General features: G+C 40.7%; 3 protein-coding genes across 3 annotated transcripts; 2 read left to right on the top strand and 1 right to left on the bottom strand.

Moving 5' to 3' along the window:
- The first annotated feature begins 540 nt into the window (after positions 1-540).
- Positions 541-8,706, top strand: npepl1 (aminopeptidase like 1). Its single transcript, XM_022744861.1, has 12 exons — positions 541-805; positions 2,732-2,917; positions 3,179-3,349; positions 3,451-3,540; positions 3,649-3,730; positions 4,051-4,193; positions 4,919-4,996; positions 5,112-5,212; positions 5,419-5,542; positions 5,775-5,951; positions 6,366-6,476; positions 7,687-8,706. Exons 1-12 carry the CDS (start codon positions 656-658, stop codon positions 7,843-7,845), a joined length of 1,572 nt encoding a protein of 523 aa, XP_022600582.1. The 5' UTR covers positions 541-655; the 3' UTR covers positions 7,846-8,706.
- Positions 8,707-9,630: 924 nt separating this feature from the next.
- ctsz (cathepsin Z) lies at positions 9,631-14,632 on the top strand. Its single transcript, XM_022744875.1, has 6 exons — positions 9,631-9,918; positions 11,386-11,549; positions 11,774-11,953; positions 12,043-12,193; positions 13,093-13,255; positions 13,918-14,632. The coding sequence occupies exons 1-6, from the start codon at positions 9,782-9,784 to the stop codon at positions 14,041-14,043; spliced, it is 921 nt and encodes a 306-aa protein (XP_022600596.1). The 5' UTR covers positions 9,631-9,781; the 3' UTR covers positions 14,044-14,632.
- On the bottom strand, positions 14,460-22,168 carry nelfcd (negative elongation factor complex member C/D). The gene is made up of 15 exons (XM_022744857.1): positions 21,971-22,168; positions 20,818-20,930; positions 20,538-20,647; positions 20,276-20,385; positions 19,988-20,095; positions 19,389-19,541; positions 18,964-19,094; positions 18,480-18,645; positions 18,261-18,395; positions 17,439-17,578; positions 16,962-17,076; positions 16,780-16,875; positions 16,526-16,666; positions 15,657-15,786; positions 14,460-15,440 (listed from the first exon to the last, which is right to left on the bottom strand). The coding sequence occupies exons 1-15, from the start codon at positions 22,025-22,027 to the stop codon at positions 15,406-15,408; spliced, it is 1,740 nt and encodes a 579-aa protein (XP_022600578.1). The 5' UTR covers positions 22,028-22,168; the 3' UTR covers positions 14,460-15,405.
- Between the last annotated feature and the right edge of the window lie 2,461 nt (positions 22,169-24,629).

Below are 24,629 nucleotides of genomic sequence, written 5' to 3' on the forward strand. Positions count from 1 at the left end.
GCCACAATCTGAAGTTTAAGTTTTTTTTTCTTTCCATTTCCCATTTGAGTTAGGATGAAGGACACATTTTGGCAAACAAAATTCCTCTTTAGTTGTATGTTGTGTCTTTAAGATCAGTCTTCTTAGACCTAATATCACACCAGAGGGGGACCTAATCTGAAAGGCCCCCAAATGCCTCTTTGGCAAGCTCAGAAGCCACTGTAGTGCCACATGAGAGTAAAAATGAACTCTGACCCAACCCCTGTGCCTGACTCATTTTTGTCCAGTAGCCCCATGTCTTCTTCTTTATCTCCTCATCCTTCCCAACCTCCTCCTTCTCACAGCTGCTTTATTGCTTATTTTTGCTCCAGAGACCTTGTGTTCAGCAGATGTACACCCTCAGTCCCGATGTTCTTAAAGGCACCTGACTATTGCTCAAGGACAGACCTCAAAATTTGTGCACCTGTCCTTTAATGTCTACATGTAGTTCCTGCTTGTCGCCGGTAGATGATGATAAAGATTACACATTACTTACAGCCTTTTATAAATTAAACGGGGAAAGCCATTTGGTCCTCTTCCGGCTGCCGTCGCCGGTCCGGGTTGGGCCAGTGAACTATAGCAGTCCGTCCACTTTACAATTACCGTCAGCAAGCTATCTCTTTAGCAAGTCACAAAAATGGCGAACGTGGTGCTGGAGTTTAAGGCTTCTGCCGGTGACTCCGAGCCACAAAGTCGCCCTGTCCTGATTATCGGCCAGCAGGCCAACCTGCAGCAAGTCAGCTGGGGCCAAATCAAAGGAAAACTGCAGCCAGTCGTTAGCAAAGAGGTAACGTTGTGCACGATATTGATTGTTGGGTGACAGCTAATGTTAGCTTACGCTAACCCAAGTTTGTACAAGCTAACGAAGCTAGGTCAGCTAAATTAATTCAACGTTAACGGGACCTGAACACGAATAGCTAATCTTTACTAGCCACAGGTGTAGCTGTAACGCTATCTAAATAACTATGTTAAACAAGTAGCTGTAACACGAACAACTAATGTTTTTAAGGAGATGTTAACGGTCTTGTTAGAGATCAGTGAGACTGGTTTTTATTAGTCGGTGGAAAAGCTAATTATAACGCCAATAAGGTTAAATAAAACCACATTTTCTAAAGTGATGTTTTTAACTAATGCAAGATTTCTTCTAAAATCTTATTTCTTAACCAGCAGCAGTTAATTACTTTTTGCTGGTGAACAGTGAACGATTTTAAATTGGGTGACTATTGAGGTTAAAATGAAATGTTCATTTCCTTGCTTTGATAGTTGTTCACTTCCCCGGAAAACAACACAACTGTATGATCATGAGAGCACTGAGAGAAGGGTTGGAGGGTGAGATCATGTAGCAGGGTGCTCCTGATGACTGGTTAGAGCAGTGGCAGGTCCAGTGGTCAGACCCAGGCAAAAATACTCTGCTCTTGTGGTATCTATCCTAAGGAGCTGTAAGCAGTGAGTTGTCTGTCGTGCAAAGTGCTCAGAGGTGGTTGTGCAACAGTGGCAGCCAGCCTATAAACAGACTTGAGAGAGTAAGTCTGTGAGGTCAAGGAAAGGTTTCCAGTCATTTACAGAGCCTCTCACTATCCTCTGACAATGAGTAGCCAATATGATTATGACTCCACTGCTTACAGTGCTTTCATTTTTCCTGGGTCATAAAAGGAGTTCGCTATACCTAAGCTGATGATGCTGTCTGGAAACTTGGGTGACACCAGGAAGCCTCTAATCTTAAAACTCTTTGTCACATTTTCCGCTTGCAAATGGTTTCGGTCTGCCCACACACACATCTTAGCTGCTGATAACTTTTAGCCTCTGCAAAACTGTTGATTTTCTTGTCCTCAACAGCAGGAACACCATATTAAATCTTACATGGGATGGTATCTCCATTGTAGACACTGTCTGGGATGACAGGCAGTGAAGTAGCTTGAGGCTAGTCGTCCTTTCCTGCTTAACATTGGTTACTACAGAGTCTTGCACTACAGAAAGTCACATAGATTGGTGCATCAGATAATATACTTAGGCCCTGGTCAGACCTGGCATCAACATGTGTCTTGGCATCACAAGTGGATAGGTCTAAGTACGTTAGTTCACACCTGGCATTACAAGGCGTCTCCACATGAGTCTTCTAACCTCCACTCTATGTATGCAAATAGACACATTTATTATTTCTGTTTGCAAAGACCAAGTGCATTGTTGTTTTTAGCCAGTCCAATTGTGACAGACAGCTCTGTTGTCAATGTGTTTGTGAAAGACAGGGAGAAAGAGAGCAGGACTTATGAGGAGTTGAGCGAGTCTATGTGTGTAACTGTGCACATCTCTACAAGGAAATAAGGTTTTAGCCATTTGAAATGGTGAAAAAAAAATAATAATGAAAATCAACATGTGGAAGCCAATGTTGTGTTGAGTCACCACAAATAAATCAGTGTATGGGAAAGACTGAGAAGTGTAAAAATATTTTCATTCATTATGAAACTGGCAAAAGACCTCAGTTGGGTAGGGGGTCCTTCAATGTGGCCCAGGACACAATCGCATAGACACTGTTAAAAGAATGTGGCCATATGTGCCCAACACCACCTCTGAATGTGGAGTGATTGGATCTCTTTTGGATTTCACACCTGTACTTGGAGCTGTCCACTTGTGTTTGGATCACCTGAGATGCATGTTAATGCCAGGTGTAAGAAGGGCCTCAGCCTCTCCTCAGTTTTGTCTTATGTTTTCTCAGATCTGGCAGGCAGCTCTCAGTGCTTTGAACCCAAACCCCACGGACAGCTGCCCCCTGTACCTCAACCATGCTGCGGTGGCCGCGCTTCCATCACGGGTCAGCAGGCACAACAGCCCATCTTCTGCCCACTTCTTGTCCCGTCTGGTCCGTTCCTGCTTGCCCGGGGGGAACAACCGCTGCATTGTGGTTAGTATCTTCATTTGAATTTAATTTGTTCTGGCCTTTCATGTGATAGTTAATTGATCCCTTTGGGGGGAATTTTCTTTGCTTTTCTCACCTCCCTCAGGGAAGTCGGAGAGCACTTTTAGCCACAGATCAGTTCTTCTGCTTCACAGGGATACCGGGAGACTCCTTCTGGGTCTCCTGTGGCACTTAAATCTGGGTCATCCAGTTGAAGGAAGGCATATGTGACCAAGTGGCTAATATGACTGTTTCTTTCCTCTCCAGATGGTGTGTGAGCGTTCAGATGTGTTTGCATCCTCCTGTGCCATCTCTAGGGCCTTCCCCATCTTCTCTCGTCGCTCTACGTCCTTACGCAGGGCTGAGAAGAAGCACATCACTGTGGAGTTTGTGATCGTCGGGCAAGACAGCAGTTCTCTGGATGTCGCAGAACTTGAGGTACTATACTGTTTTTTTTCATTTTCTTTTAATTCTACACAGCATTTCAAATCATTTAAGCCCAACAGTCTGCCATAGCTGAAGGCTTTTCTTGTGTTCAGTGTCTCTCTAATGCTGCTCATGGAGTGCGGCTGGCAGCTCGCATTGTGGACACGCCATGCAATGAGATGAATACAGATCACTTCTTAGATGTAAGTCAAACAATTTATCTTTAGCAAATGTTGTTGACATTACAACAGGATCACAGTTCTAACAAATCTTGCTGTGGACCCCTATACAAACATTAATTTCTCTTTTAGGAGATCAAGGCTGTGGGAACTGAACTTGGAATTACTCCTGTCATTATTCGTGGAGAGGAATTGAAACAAAGAGGGTTTGGAGGTACCTTGTCTGTAGAACATACACAGCATATTTCATGGCTAGATATATTTACTTACTGCATGTTATACGAATGTTAAATCAAAAAAAAAATTCAGCAAATAAGAATATAATTATCATCAATAATGAATTTACTTTGCATTCATGCAGTCTGTAATCCCAATTTAGTGTAATTTTGTTTCACTTTGCATTGACATCTTTGTTCAGCTCTTTATAGATTGATAAGAATGTGTATCTGTTCTCATCTAAGAGACAATAAATTCTCATCTTGGTAATTGGTAGATAGGATTATCTATCTGTTTTCTTTCTCTTTACTTTTTGAGGTATCTATGGAGTTGGGAAGGCAGCAGAGAACCCTCCTGCATTAGCAGTCTTGAGCCACACACCAGATGGTGCGACCCAAACTATTGCATGGGTGGGCAAGGGCATTGTGTATGACACTGGTGGACTCAGCATCAAGGGAAAGGTATTCTTATTTTTCCTCTGGAGAAGTGAAAGTAACTGTTGTACATCATGAAAAAAAAAACAGTCTTTGTAATGTTAATTTCCCCAGAACATCACCAGAGTCTCGTTCAATTGTTTAAACATGAATGTCATTGTCTTGAGACTCTAAGAAAGCTGGATACTCTGAACTGCTGCTCGGTGCATAAGCACATACAACAGTCAGAGCCTTCCTCTCAGCAACTTGCAGTCGCATAGAATAGATCCTCTTGTTGTCCAGAGAGAACTCCATTGATTGACCGATTGCCTCGGACCACGCCCTTGTCTCCCATCTTACATAGCACTTGACTGCGCAGCGCATTTTGTCACTAAATCATGATGTACTAGGATTAATTTTACTAAACTGTAAAATGTATTTATCTGGATGGTAGCCTGCTCCAACTGTGATCTTGGTGACTGTAGAACTTGCATGTTCTGACGTCCCTTTACTGTTAGACTAAGCTTTAAGTTGATTCTCAATATTCCCTTCACATGTAGTTGCAGCTGCATGCACCAGTTTATGTAGTGTCATATGCAAAGGTAAGCTCTTATTCTACAGGTACAATGTTTACAAACCAGCCAGTGAAGCTTTTCTAATTATAAATCTATAGGCCGCTTGTCATGCACAAGTGCATGTAGAGGTGCAGCATTTGACCGAGATCAAATTAAGCCATCGCATGTTTCGTCACACATTAATGTGTCTTTTTGTAGACCACAATGCCAGGGATGAAGAGAGACTGCGGTGGAGCTGCAGCTATTTTAGGAGCTTTCAGAGCCACTATTAAACAGGTGAGGTGACCTTTTGGATTATCCCACAGCAGTTACCATAGCTGTTATTTTAACCTCTGTAATTCTGCAGCTTGAAATTTTTTTTTAATCATTTTCTCTCCCCTGTTTGCTTCAGGGCTTTAAGGATAACCTCCATGCAGTGTTTTGCCTCGCAGAGAACGCAGTTGGACCCACAGCCACACGACCTGATGATATCCACACTCTCTACTCTGGAAAGTAAGATTCAGCCTAATATATTGTATCATTCCCTTGGATTTTCATTCGATGGAGAAAGTGTCAAATTTTCTGATTTGAGTTGTATGCGTCTCATTGTTTTGTCTGTTCTGTCATGGTATAAACACACATAGTGTCATTTTACAAGCCAAATCAACAGGAATGAACATGGGGTGTATTATCTGTTATTTGTCTGTTTCATTCTAAAGGACAGTGGAGATCAACAACACTGATGCAGAGGGCAGGCTGGTGCTGGCTGATGGGGTGGTGTACGCCAGCAAAGACCTGTCAGCTGATATTATTCTGGATATGGCCACCCTGACAGGGGCACAGGTGGGTGACATCCTCTTAATGACTGTTGCTGAACCTTTTACAGGAGGTATGTTTTAAACCTCTATAACAAATCAGTAGAAAATAAACTTAATAGATAAACTTAGTGGATAATATTGAATGTCTTTATTTTCATCAACACTTCTCCTGAAGACACCAGAACCAACAGTGAACTTCGCCTTCAAATAGGTATTGTCTTGGTATGTAAAACCTTTTTGTTGTTTTTGTTGTCCAGGGGATCTCCACAGGGAAGCACCATGCAGCTGTGATGACTAACAGTGAGCAGTGGGAGGTCGCCTGTGTGCGTGCAGGCCGCAGCAGTGGAGATCTCGCTCACCCCCTGGTTTATTGCCCTGAGCTGCACTTCAGCGAGTTCACCTCTGCCATGGCTGACATGAAGAACTCTGTGGCGGTAAGTTACAAATTACAGATCCCTCAAAACCAGACGCTTAAACAAGAGAAAAGGCACAGATATCTGACATGAGAGAGTTTGAAAGACTGAATAAATATATTATATTATAAAGGTTTTGATAATACTGTCCCTGCATCTCCAGTATCTCTTGCACAGTATGCTTGGTTCATTGCACATCAGTACAGACTGGACCACATTACTGAGAGCTGTAGTAATGTAGTTACTAATCCCTTTTTTTTAGCTTTTGTTGATGCATCTTTTCTCCAGACAGGTTTGTCTAAATTGCTGTTTTGTCAAAACCTGGCACTTAGTTACCGGTTGTCAGCTAAGTAGTTCAAATAGAATATATTTTTCGGGGACTGATGTTATAATTTATTTCCTGACGTTTGTCATCCCTTTCTTGTGTTTCTACAGGATCGAGAGAACGCCCAGAGCTCCTGCGCCGGCCTCTTTATTGGTTCCCACTTGGGCTTTGACTGGCCTGGTGTCTGGGTCCATGTTGACATCGCCTCTCCTGTTCATGCTGTGAGTACTTAAGGTTTTGATGTGCATATAGATAGTTTGCACTCAGTTTGAGCTCTTGATTTTTGTCCTGTTGCAAATCAGGTGATAACAACAACTTCATGAAGTGGTTTCCTAATCATGACTTTAATTTACAAAGACGTGCACATAGACCTCTACAGGTTCACACAAATCCAACTTTTGATATAAAATCTTCAGCCACTGACTGACTATGGATAGAACATAGACCTTATAATTGTCCAAATTTTTTGGATTTGCATATGGATTTCCCCTATTGATATACAACTGCAGCTCTGAGAAATGTTCTGTTCTGTTTTATTTCAAAACAATTACTAGTGACTCAGTATCCTGAAAGAAAAGAGTCAGCAGAATGATTAAGGAAGTTGGCAACAACACCAGGATGAAGCTTAGCAGGCTCTCTTGGTTTAACTAAAAATTACATTAAAGGGACCTTTTAACTGAGTTTATAAAATGTTCTTGTGAGAGCACAGCTGAGATGAATGAGGTTGGGAGAATAGGACACAGTGTGTGGGGATAATACAAGAAGTTTACCTATTAAGCTCAACAAAAAACCCAAATCAGATTTTGATAGCTAAAGCATAAATTGTGCATTTACAATTGGAATAAAATGATGGTGCCGTATATTTTGGAAACAACTAAAAAATATGTATTCTCTGTTGCAGTCATGCATACAGTCCTATCATGATCTAGTAAAGACCAACAAACCTGATGATCAGATTGTTTGTGCTGTATATGGTGTCCATGTTGCACAGAGTCTAGTTGAGCCAGTCACATCTGTAGAAACACGGACTTTGAGCTTTGAGACGCTGTTCTCTGCTGGCAGCGAGAGTGCCCAGCAAGAGTGAACTGCTTTAAAAGGGAGCAAGATATCTGCAGCTACACCTGTGCATTATGTATTATTTCAATTCCAACACCTTTTTACAACTTCCCTGCTGGTGAGCCAGGATTGCACCAGCTCTTCATTTCAACAAATAATAAAAATCTGCTGATCTGTCCTGGTCTTGTGATTCAGCTCATAAAAAAACATCACTGTAGTTACATTTATCAAGATTATTGGGTTTTAAAAGGCACAAGGCATTAGGTTTCAGTCACATTACCGGGCAATGAAAGGTAATTACAGGGTAGCTTTACAGTAATGACACTGGATATTGTGATCTGACCCTTGTTTCTGTGTTTTATTTTGTCTGTGCAGGGGGAGCGTGCCACAGGGTTTGGCGTTGCCCTGCTAATGGCCCTGTTTGGTCAGGCATCAGATGACTCCATGCTGAACCAAGTGTCTCCTCTGGGTGCAGCCACCAACATGTCTGAAGACCAGATGGAGCGTGACTGCAAAAGACGAAGACTAGTGTAGAGCACACAGAACAGTCTACTCCCTGACTCTGGCTGCTCTGCTGTCACCACACACACCCAAACTGTTGAAGCAAGTGCTCATCCATTTAGAGATAAAACATTAAGCTGTGATTCAACTTCCTGTGTTTGATGAAATTTCACATGCTGAATAAATCAGATAATCATCAGTAATCCAGATGTGTTATATATGACGATGATAAAACACTGGCCCTCATTTGTCCTCATGACTTGGCACTTAATGCACTGATCACCTCCATATCATCTCAATTTTTCAGTTGCTCTTGACGAAAATGTGTTGATTATTATAAAATCTGAAAAAGCAGGTGGTTTATATCCATGACCAATTCATTCAGGTTTTCACAACTGGCCAATTGTGATTTTTTTTTTTCAGCAGTGATTCTTTGTAATTCATATTTTACATTTAAGGTTTTACCTCCTGAAACATTAACCTTGTTTTCAGATACCCACCTCATCAGCAGGCATTGTTATATGTTGATACTTTATGCAAATTGAAGATTACACCATACATGTTGTGTTAGATGTTGTGAGAAATACTGGATCTGAAACAGTAAAGCTAGATATTTCTTTTTCTTTTTTTTTTTTTGTAACCACTGCACTTTGTATTCATCCTGTGACGAGTTGGGCCATGTGATCTCTGGACCAAACGGAGGACTGAGTGCTGGCTGCAGTTTCACAATAGTGTCAAATTATTAATGACAAGCATTACCACATATGCTTTGTCAGCAAAAAATACACATACAAGAAGTCAACTGTAAGTATTTGACAGATTCCAGCACAAGTGTGATGTTTTTCCACCCTTTTGACAGTCATGTTCTCCTTCAATAAAGGCAGTGCCATCTGACCTCTGTGTTGATTTAAAATCCCCCAAAACTTTAAAAAAAAAAAAAAACAACAACATCCATTTGCTGGGTAAAAATCTCCTGAAAATAATACAGTAATATTGTGAGTTTTACTGCAGGCACATTGATGAGGACTATGGTGGCATCTAAAGACATCTAAATTTTAAGACTCAGATTCAGAATACTTAATCCCAGAGAAGGGCAATTCATTTCTACAACCTAATGGAGCCATATAAAGAATAAACAGAGTAAATAAATAAGTACATCAGCTGACATCAGCAATCAAACATCAACAACAACATGTCAGAGACAACACACGGACCAATGGGATGCTATAACGGAGACCAAGAAACCAAGACCACACTCCAGAGGCCCCATATGTGTGTAGGCTTCAATGAGTCAGGTGAAAAAAGAAATTTAGAAATGTACCAGCCAGGTTATGCATTCAGAGCATTTAGTAGAAAGAATACTTAAAGCATGGACAATCATGAACATGATTTCACTGTCAGCAAATTGAACTGCTGCTGCACTCTTAAAGCGTAGGTTCAGTTTTTCAAGTATTTCTTGAACCAGTAGTCGGGTATCCATGTGTACACTGAAACAGGATTTGCATGTTGTAATTATTCCTCCTGTTCATACTGTACATTAAGATTTCCCTACCTAATGCTCTTAAAGTGTAAGTGATGGGACACAAAGTCCACAGCCCTCTTTCTGTGCAGAAATGCATCCCATAGTGTATGTGAAGCTAACATGAGCCTTCAACAGTCAAGAGTTAATTGTTGTATCTCATATGTGCGTTCCTCAACATTTTAAACCTTAATCCCAAGTATTTTTTCACCCACTCGTGTATGGTTATTGTTCAGAAGTAGACTACACGTAACACCTTGTGACTTCCTATCGCGGGTGTTACGTATGATATGTTTTCATGGTCACATGACTGTAGTGTAGGTACCGGTTCCTCAACACGGAGTCTACAGACAGACACCAACGTAGAGGTCGTCTCTGCTGCTGTTAACAATCCCCAGACTCTCCTGTCTTCTCCCCGGTAAAAAGCCGCTTCGTGGAGCCGCCTGCTCGATGCTAGAGATGTCTCGGAGAGCTGCGGTTATTGTCTTGTTGTCGGCCGTGTTGTCCGGTGTGTCCGCGGGAGTGTTTTTCAACCAGAAGCAGCCCTGCTATATCCGCACACCGAGGAGAAACGACTTTGGAGTGAAGTGAGTAGAACAGATTTGTTTGCTCTTCAAAATGAGCTAGCTAAGAATTACGAAAAACTGAAAGTATCTTAACCATCTAGCTAACGTTAGCCCAGACAGCCGTTAGTTCTTATCAGAAACAGCAGCAGGCGGGGATAAACATGTGTGGTTAAACGTAACTCACTCAAAGAGTATGTCTTGATAATTGGCATATAAATATAGTTAACTTAAATGTAGGGGGAGAAAGTGGCTTGTTTTGGTTTAATCTCATTGTCTTTGTGTCATTTGCAGTAAAAAAAAAAAAAATACTGTTTAGACAGGTAGTTGTAGACTCATGTCCACCAAATTTTTATTTAATTTCACTTTCCACAAATCACGAGTGTTGGTTAATCACATGATGAGGAAGTTAACAGCACTGTAATTTTCCCTGAACGTGAGCTGTTGTTAACCCTGAAAGACTGACACGTTAAAGTCATACAGCTACAACACTGGCAGACAGGGCTGCAGCATGGGTTTTCCAAAAAATAACTTTATGTAAATTTGATATCTGGTCAGTTTTGTACAAATGCTATTTCTAAGCCCGCCTCAGATGTCCATGTACAATGTGCAGCTGTTGTGGAAAATACCAAATCCATTTCTTTAATGAATAAAATTTTTGTCAAGTTATGAGATATTGAGTATAGGACTGCAACTAACAATTATTTTCATTTTGGTGTTTTGATTAATCACTCAGTCAATGAGTTCAGAGCTGAATGTGACGTTTTCAAATGTCTTGTGTTTGACCACAAGTCCAAATATCCAAAAATCAGGGAATATTTGTCATTGTTTCACTAGTTTTGGTGGATGATGAAAATTATTTACTGATTATCAAAATAGTTGCAAAAAAAATTTTTTTCTGTTGGTTGACCAATCAATTAATCAACCTGTAGTTCAAAAAATGTCACACTCGGCCTTCAGTATCAGTATTTGTTTGCCCATGTGCTTCTGAGTATTTGCACATTGCAGTCTTGATTAGGAGAGTGAGTAGGTTTCACTGTTCCTGTAAAGATTTAAACACTTATATCTGGAATTTCTAAGATATATTTAAATAAAGGAAATGAAACAGAGGGGTAATGCAGCATGTTTATGGCTGCAACTAAGGCACTAATGTAATTCACACATTCAATTACATGATTAATCGTTTAGGCCTCAAAATGGCAGAAAATTGTACAAAATGGCCACGAGAGCCCAAGGCCATCTGCAAATTGCTTGTTTTGTCCAACTAACTGTCTAAAACCCAAAGAGATTCAGTTTACAATGATCTAAAATAGTAAAACAGTAAATTATCATATTGAGAACCTGGGACCTTGATGATGTTTTGCATTTTTTGTTGATGAATGATGTAAATGATTAACCGTACAGTGTTTTTTTTGTTACACTTGCCTTGTGTGTTATTGCTTGTGTTGCTGTTGCAGAACTAGATGTATCTAATGTCCTGTCTATTCACAGGACTACTGCTCGTCCTCATGAGTATTTAAACATTTCTGATTTGCCCAAGTCATGGGACTGGAGGAACATCAACGGCACAAACTATGTCAGCACGACCCGCAACCAGCACATTCCCCAGTACTGTGGCTCCTGCTGGGCCCATGGCAGCACCAGTGCAATGGCAGGTATGACTCACAATAAGTTTCCTACTGGGGACTTATAATATGCTAAATCATTGTTTTTCAATGGTGGTGTAGATCAGCTGGTCCGCACACAAAGTGTCAGATGTATTTTAATATAGATATAATAGTTCCACTTCCTCTTTACACAGAAGGAACTTGAGAGAAATTGGTCAGCCTGCTTTTTATATCTCATCTGTATTACAGTTCTGTATTTGTTCTCTCACCAGATCGCATCAACATTAAGCGCAAAGGAGCGTGGCCATCTGCCTATCTCTCTGTCCAGCATGTGATCGACTGTGGTGATGCTGGCAGTTGCCATGGAGGGGATCACACCGGGGTTTGGGATTACGCTAGCAAACACGGGATCCCAGATGAGACCTGCAACAACTACCAGGCAAAAGACCAAAGTGAGTGTCCTCCAGAGCACAAAGTAATGGTTACAATCACTTACAGAGTCTGAGTCTGAGCTGTGGATTCTCTTTGTCCCTCTCCAAAGAGTGCAAGCCCTTCAACGAATGTGGCACCTGCACCACCTTTGGAGTGTGCAATATTGTGAAGAACTACACCCTGTGGAAAGTGGGAGATTATGGAGCTGTCAGTGGGAGAGAGAAGATGATGGCAGAGATCTACGCTAGAGGACCCATCAGGTTTCGTTTTTGCTTTTTTTTTTCAGTCCATTGGGTTTGATTGTCATGCTTCATGTGTCCAGGCAAATTTTAATTATATAGCAGATTTTACTACACTCAATGTGGTTTACATTAAGATGTACTGTACATGCAAACATCTGCCCATCCAAACACAGCGAGGAACCCCTTATCCCACTCACAGACATAAACCACAAGTAGACACACACAGTTACTAATCATAAGTCTGAGAACATAGAAAGGTTTCAGTTTGAAAGTAGAAACAGTTGTGACAGATCTCAGGTCATCAAGAGGTTTGTCACAGAAGGACAAAGGGTAAAAAGTCTTTCACAACCATGCAGCTCCACAAAGGAGCGCAAATGGGGAAAAAAAAAAGGAATGAAAAGAATTCAGATGAATGCAACGATCAGACTGACTTAGACTCTTGTCTCTCCCCTTGACTGCAGAAAAAGACAGATGAACTATATGGGACATCACTTGTATGTTTCTGATAGGAATTCTTAAACACATGATGTGAGGTTTACACCTTGCCACCATTTTGCTCAGTGGCAGAAAAAAATGCAAAATTGGGCACCTAGAAGGATCTGAAATGGAGCAAGCAAGTAGCAACCACCCCAGCTAAATGTGGTAGTTAAAGAGACCTGTCAATCAAGGCAGCACACACCCAAACATACCCCTGCTTTATGCTGTAATGAGTTCCTTCTACATAGTCATTTTTTAGCAGTAATCTGGTCACTATCAAAATAAAGGTTGATGGTTTGATATTATAAACACACATTTTCTCCTGTCTCCTACATCCTTCAAAGGAAATCTCATTGTTAAAAGATTAGAATTAGAGGGTCCACATTCAGCTGCCCTTTACCCAGAGGGAAGATGTAATCTGTGACGTTTGTTTTCTCCAGCTGTGGGATTATGGCCACAGACAAACTGGATGCCTACACCGGAGGCCTCTACTCTGAATATCACGAGGAACCTTTCATCAACCACATCGTGTCAGTGGCAGGATGGGGAGTGGAGGATGGCGTTGAATACTGGGTTGTGCGTAACTCCTGGGGAGAGCCATGGGTGAGTCCTCATCAAAGAGAAAATTTCACACGGTCAAAGTAGGAATGGTTGTTTTCTAAAAGATGACTTGCAGCAGATTTGAATACAGGTTATCTTCCTTGTTTACAAGAATATGTCACTTAAAGCCCCTGACAACCCCTGTTAAGGTAAAGGAAAACCATCCTGACTATCCTAAGGTTTTATTTATTAAATGTCTGACATTGCCAAACAAGATTTGAATCACAGTGGCATCTTCCTGGCAACCTAAGCAAACAGCCTCTGTCATAAGATTAAAATATTGCCAAATTCTGGGACTTTAAATGACTTCAAACCAGAAAGCAGATGTAACAACACAGTCAGAAATATCTCCCCTGAGATAACCTAAACTGTTGCAGGTCTGTATAATAAACTGACATGTATTTCAGTTAATAAATTAGTTTTACTGATTAATTTGTCAATTTTTTTTAGAATCTACTGTGAAACGCTTTAACTGCAGCTGAATTTATAATTTATTGTATAAACGTGTCCCAAATTGGGGCTGCAATGAATGACTATTTTCAGTATTAATTAATCTGATAATTTCTTATGACCAAGGTGGCTGTTTGGCATTTTGGCTGGGAGATTATTACAATACTTAATTGATTATCAGAAAAGTTTCTGATTTATTTATCCTCTCTCTTTAGGGTGAGAAGGGATGGCTCAGGATTGTGACCAGTGCCTACAAGGGAGGAAGTGGCAGCACATACAACCTGGCGTTGGAGGAGGACTGCATGTACGGTGACCCAATTGTCCCTAAAGCCTACCTCTAGAGGAGACCAGCACTCACAGTGTCAGAGGTCGTCACTGCACACGCTCATAATGTCTTCCTGTCTTGGGCAGAGGGAAAGTTTTTATATGTAAAAGCTTGAAAAGGGAAGTTCAGAGTTTTCTTTATAGAGATCTTATCTGCGATTATTTTTTACACTTGTAATCAGGGGTCAGATTTCACTTCCAACATCTTCCAGTTGGATATTAGACCTGCTCGAATTAATACAGATTTTCTGTTTTTATCACAGTGGGATCTACAGGCTTTTAACAGTCTGACACTTTTAAATTAAGTTGGAGTGAAACACATCAGTGCAACTAAATTCTGTGCTAGAGGAAAATTTAGCCACTGCATGCTGAACAGCTACAATGGGATAAATACATTCAGTTTACATCATCAAAAAGACATACATACAGAAGGTTTTCAGTTTTAATCGTCAAATGCAAACTGACTCAGCCAAAGAACAGAGTGTTTATAATTTGTCTTGCACTGCACCAACACTGAATGTTTTCAGCGTCTGGTGTTAATGTATTGACAAGATTGCACTACAACCTGATGCAGGGTTTGTACACAAAAACTGAAAAAAAAAAAAATCAACTTGAAGTGTGCCTTATGTGTGTTTGCGTCAAGATTTATGTAATTTTCTGTTTGTTTTCAAGCTGAACAATCAACAGATCTGATATTTTCAAAAAACTGATATCTTGTGTTTCAAACTATGCCAATAAACGCAACACTTAAAAAGTGATTCTCAACACAAAAGCTGTCCTTTGAGTATCAGTTACTCTCCGTCTGCCGGGCTGAAATGTGGTTGTAAAAAGCTCAGTTCACGTTATTATACAGTTTCTTAGAGAGTCGGGCCAGTTCTGCAGCACAGTTTATCAACCGAATATGCTCAGTACAGGCTGAAAGCCTGGCTTTTATTTTATATAGTTTCTTAATATGAGTCATAAAAATGTGACCAAAAGAGTGACGTTTTATGATCATGATTGCATTAAATTAAAAAAAATGCACTAAAGAATACATATTCAGGTTTTTATTTTAAAACATCTTGAACCAACATAAAAATAGAAAATCAAATGTACAGGTGAAAAAGAAAAATATTTTGCCGCATCTTCGGACAGCTTCCTCTGAAATATTACTATACTTCCATCGTTCTACCAGCTCAGTGACATTTGCCTTTTTGTTGTCTCAAGAAATACTAATCCTCATTCACTTGGTCAAACCGACACATCCATCTTGTGTCCAAGCGATGTGTTTCAACGTCAAGCAGAGCATTTGGTTATCATTGAGACCACAGATCCTCTGTCCCTGTGAGGTCTTCTTGGTACATTCTCCAACAAGAATGTTTTCAGTGTCATTTTCCACATCAGTTAATCATGATGAAGTTTGACTTGCAATGAGCTGAAAAAACAAAAAACAAGGAAATAATAACCACATGTTGCTTCAAGAGGATGAGAAGAAGTTTTTCCTGTGATCATGTGTGAAAACCACTTCCTGTTTGCAAAGCTCTGATGTTGTTGTGCATGGAATTAATGAATTAGAGTATTTTTAAGTATTATTCTGTCTTTGAATAAGTAGCATGACTGTGCTGTCACAAAATGTTAGCATATTGCTTACCAATGAACTCAGCAACAGGATCGTGTTCTCCCTCTGTGCGGATCGTCCCTGCGATGCTGTCGTTCTCCAGGATGGGCAGGAAGAGCTGAACAAAGTCTGATGTGTAGGGAGGTGCGATCACATCCAGCACCTTTTTAAAGAGAAATAATGGAGTTAATTAGTTTGTTCTAAAGGTGTGTTTTAAAACACAAGTTATGTATATTTTCTGATGGGTGTTTTTGTAAGCAATATGTAAATGCAGCGGTAAAACAGGCCTGTTTTCAATTATGATCAATTGACAAATGCTGATTGGTCAACACTAAGACAAAACTCACAACCATTTATCATATTTACCCTGATAAGCAATTAAATAATTTTATTAAATACACCCTGTGCACAAGACTCACCATTCTCACGGTGGCAATCTCAGGCTACTCAGGCTATTACTTTGATGCGCTCAACAGCACATCATGGATTATGGATCTGACTAACATTTAAGATACTCAATTGTTAACCCTTTCCAGGCATCTCTTTTACCAAAAAAATAAACCAAATAAAAAATAGGTTCAGCTCACAACTATTTCAAAATAAGATTACTGACTGATATTAGGTTGGTTAGAGATTCAGTGTTGACAAAGTTTCGATTACTTGCCGAGCTCTACTCAAAAATATTCTTCAGACTTGTCAAACTTAATTTAGTATATAAAACAATATATTCAACTTCACTCAAGACCATTTTATGTCCTTGAATGTGTAAATTAGTTTGAGACTTTCAGAATCTGTAGACACCCAGTAACTTCTGCGATGGAGGAAAATATTTAAACCAGAAGTCACTTCTTTTCCCACGTTTTACCTCTTTAACATTTATGGAGATCAGAAGCTGCTGTTACCTCAGTGACAAAGTATCTGATGAGGGAAATATCCGTGTTGAGTTTCTCCAGACACTTTCGAATATAACCAACTACAGGCAGGACGTAGCCACGACTAAGCAGGTGAACCATTCGGTCCAGCAGCGTCTTCTTCAACTCCAGCTGAGGGGGAAGTAAAATCAACATGTCAGCTGAGAGGTCTCACAGTCACAACATACAGACTTCTGTTGAAAAGAGAAATGAGAATCCTTCATTTAACCCAGAAAAACACACACCTGCTCCATGACGTCCAGCTGAGAGTGCTCCGTCTCAAACAGTTTGATGAGCAGCTGGAGGACCTGTGGATGCAGCAGCTGGTGACACGTACAGATCTGTGCAGAGGGAGAGTTTGCTTTTAAGTTGAACTTCTGTCTTTAAAGACTGAAAATGAACCTTTCATCTGGTAGTAACCTCCTACCTCATCCAGCAGAGCTAAATGTACTGGAGTGTGGTCTGTCTGGAGCTGAAAGTACCGCGGCTCAGACACTGTCCAGTCCACCCACTTTAAAACCCCCATGGCAACTACTGGAAACCTGAACACCAACAGACATGAAGTCAAAGGGGTAGTTAGTGGAGAGTCAATGAAAATCATTTTATATCAAAATAAAGGGTTTATTTATACATTTACTTCATCATTTTCAACAGTTTTTTACTCCAGTATTGTAAAACTGTTTGTTAACACAAGTTGATAATATGGCAATGTTATGTTTACAGCTTTTTCCATTGCCCCCAGGTGGCTGAAAATAATCAATAAATACACCTTAAATAACTTGCACAACAATTTGCACTAATTGAATGAGCATTATTTACATTTTACTGTTTTACACATTCATTCGTTAACTATATTTAGGAGTTAGCAGGTTTTGTGACAATGACATTTTGCTTGTCCACTCACCGGATGCACTGGTACAAAGTGCCGAGTTCAGCCACCAGCTCTGTAGCTCCTTTGTTCTCATTGCAGCACAGGTTGTGCACAGTTTCTATGGCCTTAGAAGTTGACTTCAGCTCGTCTTTATTGATGTTGACTCGCTTGTTCTGGGATTGAATAGGTGTCACATGTTAAAAAGAGAGTTCAAGAAGCAGGTGTGGAATGAGCAAACTTAAAGAAACAAATGAGCATATACAGTGGTCAGAAGTCAGAAGTTTACGTACATCTCAGTCAAATACATTTAAACTCAGTTTTGCACAATTCATGACTTTTAACAGGTACACCTCCAGTTAACTCAGATTATGTCGATTAGCCAATCAGATGCTTCTAAAGCCATGACATAATTTTCTGGAATTCTCCAAACTGTTTAAAGGCAGTCAACTAAGTGTATATAAACTTCTGACCCACTGGAATTGTGATACAGTGAATTAAAAGCCAAATAATCTGTTTTGAAACAATTGCTGGAAAAATTACTTGTGCCATGCACAATATAGATGCCCTTACTGACTTGCCAAAACTATAGTTTTCTAACATGAAATCTGTGGAGTGGTTAAGAAATGGGTTTTAATGACTTCAATCTAAGTGTATGTAAACTTCAAGAAATAAACAACTTACTATTGATCAAAAGCAGGTGACAACTGCGTGTTATACCTCGCCTGGAATTTAGTTCAACTACCATACAACTACTGAAAACAGGTTTGCACATATGTGACTTTCTTTTTGCTAACAGCAACACATTTGCATTTTTATATCAGAACATTTCAAACAGTAGTAAACTGTTCTCTGTACCTTTTTCCAGGTCTCGACCACACTGGCAGCGTAAGCCAGGATATGGATGTATTTATGTTTGTGGTCTTGGTTGATCTTTGATCCAGGCTTAAACAGCGACTGCATAAACAGGTCCAGAAAGGCAGGCACCCTGATCTAAAGATGAGAACAGTAAATATTTCATTCATCAGCACTTTAACAAGCACGTAGTGGACATAAACAAAGACGTTCTGTCCTCACCAGCTCCACAGGAGGAGGGTCCATACTGCTGAACATCTTGAACAGAACTGTGATATCTGCAGGATTCAGGGCTCCTTTCGACAACATGGCACCCAGCGCCTGGCAGGCTCGAGGGTAGGCTGCTGCTGTACCGAGTGCGAGGGTTATCTGACTGGCATCATGACCTCTGAAACATAAACCGCAACCACATAACGCCAACAGTGAAATTTGGTATTTGTTACACACACACATAAACACAACAAGGCAGTGTCCTGGGGCTTGTTGCAGGAGGCCGATTTGCTGGTTATCTGGATAAGTTTGCAGAGTAAAACCTCAATCACTCCATGTTCTAGTTTTGAATGGATTCCTTGTTTTATTCAGCATCCTCATCTACATAACCTCATTTTACAATTAATTGTATCCACTTGATCAATTATACTCTGTGAAACTACTGAGAACAGACCATGTCAAACTTGTAGATTCCTTCTGAAGGAGACAACTGTACCTCTCGTGTGCAGACTTCTGCACCTCCTGGCCGATCCTACGAACAGCTGAACCGCCTTGTTCCTCCTGAGCCAGGATGGACATCATCGCCTGGGCGAAGAGGTAGGTGTGCTCGCCGTGACATACCATCTTCTACAGGAGAGAGGAGGAAACCACTCAGCAGAGATCATCAAACACGGGAACAGGAAACCAAAAACAGCACTACAATCACACTTTAAAGATGTCAATCTCATATTTAAAAAAAAAACTACAAAAAACTGCAAGATACTAAGGTACAATATAAAGGCTCTGATATTTGAAAAGATCAAACCAGATTTTACAAAAACTAACCAAATTCATAATGAAAAGGGCCTTAAAATAATAACTGGTAAAGCTTATGTTTCATAGAATCATGGTTTACAGAGAGTAAGTGTAAGTTAGCCTCACAGCAAATTCTGGCAGGTTCTTCTCCAGGTTTTCCTCTCCTCCATCCAGCAGCGTGGCCAAAGACGTCCTCAGTACTCGAGAGAAAACCTCCAGCTGCTGACACGCTGTAGACACACTGGTGATCTCACCCTGATAACCAGCATCTGAAATGAGCTGAACACAAACAGAGGACACGTGTGACTAAATGAACTGCTGCAAAGCAAACAACTGTTCAAGTTCAGAAAACTTAAACAACATGGCAAAGACAGATTTTTTTCATCAGTCACATCTGCACTATAGTATAATGTGAAGATAAATGACTTTTTATCCCCAAATTTACAAAAAGTACAGTATGTTTCATGTTTAGCTGTAACTATTAAACTGATTATTTTCTATTATTATCAGTTCATCGATCCATTTGTTCACAATGTTTAGGTTATAGAAAAAAATAATGCCCAAGTATCAAAGTGGACTTCAAATTGCTACTTTTTCTGAGCATCAGCTAAAACATCCCAAAAACTTTTAACGTAAAATTAAATCAAACACAAAAAACACCGCCATCCTCACATTCAAAAAGCTAGAACTAGCAACACAAACATGTTTTTTTTGTGTAAGTATACCTTTACAGTGAAGTTGAGCATCAGGCAGTCTGGGTGAGCCTCTGCCAGCTTGTAGAAGAGATCTCTCCACGTAGTGTGAGCTATCATCTGCTCGAGCCAGGCAGGAGTCTAAAAACACAGCAGACCCTATTTGTTTCATGTCTGAATACCTTCTCTACTTGTCACGCAGACGATTTAACAATATAGCTGGTCCATGAGAACTTCAGTTATATGTAACTTTTATGACTAAGCCTTTTCACAGGATCCTCAGGATTTGAAGGAAAGTGTTTGAGTGTTCAGAAATCTCACCTCTCCTTCAACAGTGAAAATAGAATCAGCTTTCTGGGGGTCAAAGTGCTTTATCAGGAGACTCTTGAGGTGATTTTCTACTCGCTCTTGGACCTGAGCAGGCTCTACACCTGCAGTCAAAATAAAGAAATGACGGATTAATAAAAGGTCATCAATAAAGCTGCATGGTAACAGGTGGAGATGGGGAATGTTTTTTCTAGCAGAGCAATGGTGACTCGAAGCCCCGAAAACGTGATTACAAATCTTGTAGTCTGTCACATACCCATCTGGATGAGCCACTCTGCCAGCAGGTTAACAGTCTGAGCCACAGCAGAGTAGTTTTCAGAGAGAAGCTGGATGACATGTTCTGGAGATCCACCTGCTTGGAAATACCTGTGAGAGAAAAAAAATATGGTTTCAATTATTGTAGTAGATTAGTAGGTTGGTTCAAGTGTCCTCTTTTATTGGTCAAGTTACCAACCTCATTTTCTTGTTCTCACCCCAAATTACGCAGGTGTTATGGAGTGTGAATATTATTTTTATATGAGGAGACAGGTGCTTACGTTTTGAGGGTGTTGAAGATTGCAGGCTCCATGATGTAGTCCCTGCTGGAGAATTTCTGCAGACAATCTTCCTGGGTTTTCCCGTCATTTTCTCCTTCAACATAACCATCCTCCTGAAAGATACATAAGTTTATGCTTCAGTAATATTATCTCTGCTCTGAATACAGTGAAATGTACATAGTGGAGTCAACTTTTAGATGACTGAGGAGAACTGAGAGGTGCCATAGAACAAACACCATGAACAATATTTTCATGAAACGATCAGATATATTATCAGACTGTGACATATCTATTTCATGCAGCAGTTGCACAACTTACTGACCATCACCATATTTAAAGCACATCATCATTTAGTTGGTTTATTATTATGTCTCTCAAATGCCAGAAAATAGCGGGGAAAAGCCCCGTGACAATTTCCAACATGGTGACTTTTTCATTCATCTAGTTTTGCCCGAGTAAAAGGTCCAAAACCCAAAGATATTCAGTTTACAATGCTATAAAAACAGAAAAGCAGATAATCCTCTCATCTCATCCTCTCATGGATGTCAGTTAATTTTCTGTCAATTGGCGAATCGTTAAATATCCTAATCCCTGCAGCTCTGTCCAAATGCGCTCTGTTCTTTAGTTCAATAACTCAGTAAAATGTCTACAACAAATTGACTTCACATAAGTGTATTTCTGTGAGGTCCTATGTATGTGTATGTGACTACTGCTGGATTTTCACTGTCCTTACAAACTATTTGACAAACCAGTGTCTATAAGTGTAATAAACACAGCTGGAAGTAATTTGGCTGATTGGTTTACCGACAGTCTTCTATAATTAAAGGTTACACACCAAAAATAAACATGCAGAGACAGAGGTAAAACAAAAGGTTTATTGGCAATTGCAGATAAGTAAGCAGGATAACGGTTAGCATGTCGACCAGCTGTGTCGTTAGTTAGCCTGTAGCCGGCTAACCGAGTCGCCAAGCTGCTCTGAGTTATAATCATACAGGGCATCCGAATACTACAGCTGTGTGGACACACCTGTCTCTGCACATTAATTCTGTGTTGTCTTAACGGTATTGTACAAGTATCACAACGAATCAGCAGCTGGTGGGACTGCAGCTAAGCTAACGCTGCCCTAGCTAACAGCAACAAGTCCTCTTCTCACCGTGTTGCCATCCGTGCCTTCCCAGTCTCCTCCGCCGCTGTAATACTCCTCGTCCATAATGACGGGAAAGAAGTGACTTTTAATTGGCTGCAATAACCAAGATGTGAGTTTAAAATCTTAACGTGACTTGCGAGTGTTTGTCTCACGTGGATGATACTGGGGGACGCTAACCTGTTTAGCTAGTAAGCTAACAACAACAGTAGGAAAATTATTATTCGAAAATGGCGAGACAGTGATCGACATGCCACGCCCCCTAAAAGATAGGAGTATTATCCCCTGAGTTCAGGCTGTCAGGTTCTGTTGTCTTAAACACAGCAACAACCTGACCCAACATTAGAAAAGTCCTCTTAGCTATGTTATTTATTTTCTGTTTGTATATTTTTTGCCTTTTCAATTTGTACTGATCTTACCTCATTACACTGTGCCCTGTTTGTTTTTTTAAAGAGGTTTGCACTAATGTATCACTTGCCATATTGTTGTACATTTTCTATTTCAATAAAGAGGGGAAAAAGCTGAACACTGAAGCTGAACATTCAGAATGTGAGGTCATGGTTTTAAGCTTCCTGATCATCAGATCGACATCAAACTGAGCAGGTGTACTGCTGAGGACCCAAGGATGTGCAGTGTCGACTGTCAAGTTTTTTGGGTGAGTAGCTCTCAAGAAAATCGACAGAGAGATATTTTAATTATATTATATTTTAAACTACACTTGCTGTTACCATGGTAACCATGGTTTCTTTTGACCTCAGATCCCTTCGATGATGAACGAAGAATTTTTCTACGTGCAACTTGGACACAGATGATGATGTCACATAAAATGTGACCAATTGCAGTCAGTTTAATTGGTAACATTTAACTTTTAGAAGTGGGAGCAAACTGTGGCTGTGCTCAGAAAGGGAAGAAAAATCGCAAGAAAGAAAAATATGCGGTTATGCCTGGTAAAGAAAGTGTATACTTCGTAGAGAGGTACCTGGAGCATGGGGCTTCTGGAAAAGTGGTCCAGTGCACAAGATTAGCCACCAAGGAGAAGCTAGCTGTGAAGATTGTGAGGAAGGAAATAAGCAGTTTGGTGAAATAGAGGTGGCCATAATCAAGAAACTCAGGAAGCTTGACCAAGACAAGAACAACTTGGTCAGGTTTGCCGAGCATTTTGAGTATAAAGGACATGTTTGTCTGGCATTTGAAATGCTGGACATAAATATCTATGATTTCATCAGAAGCAGAGACTTCCAGCCACTGCATCTGTCTGAGATTCGAGTAATCACACAACAAATGCTGGTGGCTCTGAACGCCCTCAAGAGCGTAGGTCTGTCACATGCAGATGTCAAGCCAGACAACATAATGTTGGTTAATCATCAGCAGCCCTTCAGGGTGAAACTCATTGGCTACAGGGCCCCTGAAGTTATGCTGGGCTTTCCACTTGATGAGGCTGTAGATATGTGGTCTCTTGGCTGCGTTTTGGCCTTCATGTACCTTGGCCAGAACCTGTATCCAATAAGGTGTGCATATCAGGTAATGAGAGCCATCGTGCAGATGCAGGGTCTGCCTGATGATCACTTGCTGAAGTCTGGAATCTATTCCAGCTGCTTTTTCAGCAAAGACAAAGACTCCTCTAACCCTTCATGGAGGCTGAATACAGAGGCTGAATACATGCTCCTAACAGGCTCCAAGACCAGGCGGTATAGAGGCATTTTTGACGAGTTAACCAGTCTAAATGACGTGACAAAGACTCGCCCAGAGGTGAACGATACCACAGAGTCTGAGGACACACAGGCCTTTTTAAGCCTCCTCAAACGAATGCTGCAGGTAGATCCTCAAAAAAGAATCACCCTCAGTGAAGCTCTGGGGCACCGTTTTATTACCATGAAACATTTTCCTCATGATGCAAACCCCAACCCTCTCATGTCAGCAGCCTTTTCGACGATAACAAAATGCCAACTGGAGGAATCATCAGTTAAATTCAAGCACTCTGTAACATCCAGTGAAGTTGTAAGTTTTAAAGGAGAATCCATTTTTAGTTCGGATGACTCACTTTCATCTATCTGATGAAGAAACTGCTTCTTGCCCGAGTGATGAACGACCACCCACACGTAGCTTAGATGAAGCCAAAACCACAAATGATGGAACCCCAGCCACAGCTGACAGGACCGCTAGAGACAACAACAAGAGACCACTGGAGAAAGCTGGCTTAGATGACGCCACTGCTGCTGAGACCAATCAGAAACCACTTCACTTGAATGAGGCAACTTCACCTGCCGCTGATCTCCATGATTCTGCTGGGGACAGCAGGAGCACCGATGAAAGAACCAAAGGATTTGCCAAAACAAAGAATGCAATGCTTGCTCTTGATGGGAATTGTTGGGTTCTTTTTGTTTTGACTTTAACAAATCCTTTGGTTCTTTCTTCGGTGCTCCTGCTGTCCCCAGCAGAATCATGACGACATGACAGCTACATGAGCACCCAGGCTGCCCCCCACCCCTGCGCACATGTGCACGCTCTCTCTCTCTCTCTCTCTCTCTCTCTCAACCCAACCGGTTGAGGAATATGGCCGCCCACCCTGAGTCCGGTTCTGCTCGAGGTTTCTGCCTTTTCAAAGGAAGTCTTTCTTGCCACTGTCACCTAATGCTTGCTCTTGGTGGGAATTGTTGGGACTCTGTAA

The sequence above is a fragment of the Seriola dumerili genome, unplaced genomic scaffold, assembly GCF_002260705.1.
Source record: "Seriola dumerili isolate Sdu_G_001 unplaced genomic scaffold, Sdu_1.0 BDQW01000088.1, whole genome shotgun sequence".
In the NCBI taxonomy this organism is placed as follows: Eukaryota; Metazoa; Chordata; class Actinopteri; order Carangiformes; family Carangidae; genus Seriola; species Seriola dumerili.

What these genes read in the sequence shown, in the direction of transcription:
- npepl1 (XM_022744861.1), top strand. Translation starts at nt 656, where the DNA reads ATGGCGAACGTGGTGCTGGAGTTTAAGGCTTCTGCCGGTGACTCCGAG. An exon ending in GACTCAGCATCAAGGGAAAG is followed by an intron (nt 4,194 to 4,918) that starts GTATTCTTATTT and finishes GTCTTTTTGTAG; the next exon opens with ACCACAATGCCAGGGATGAA. An exon ending in TCGCCTCTCCTGTTCATGCT is followed by an intron (nt 6,477 to 7,686) that starts GTGAGTACTTAA and finishes TTGTCTGTGCAG; the next exon opens with GGGGAGCGTGCCACAGGGTT.
- ctsz (XM_022744875.1), top strand. Translation starts at nt 9,782, where the DNA reads ATGCTAGAGATGTCTCGGAGAGCTGCGGTTATTGTCTTGTTGTCGGCC. An exon ending in AGAAACGACTTTGGAGTGAA is followed by an intron (nt 9,919 to 11,385) that starts GTGAGTAGAACA and finishes GTCTATTCACAG; the next exon opens with GACTACTGCTCGTCCTCATG. An exon ending in CTACCAGGCAAAAGACCAAA is followed by an intron (nt 11,954 to 12,042) that starts GTGAGTGTCCTC and finishes CCCTCTCCAAAG; the next exon opens with AGTGCAAGCCCTTCAACGAA.
- nelfcd (XM_022744857.1), bottom strand. Translation starts at nt 22,027, where the DNA reads ATGGACGAGGAGTATTACAGCGGCGGAGGAGACTGGGAAGGCACGGAT. An exon ending in ATCTTCAACACCCTCAAAAC is followed by an intron (nt 20,648 to 20,817) that starts GTAAGCACCTGT and finishes TTTCTCTCACAG; the next exon opens with GTATTTCCAAGCAGGTGGAT. An exon ending in TCCTGTTGCTGAGTTCATTG is followed by an intron (nt 15,441 to 15,656) that starts GTAAGCAATATG and finishes TTGTTTTTTCAG; the next exon opens with CTCATTGCAAGTCAAACTTC.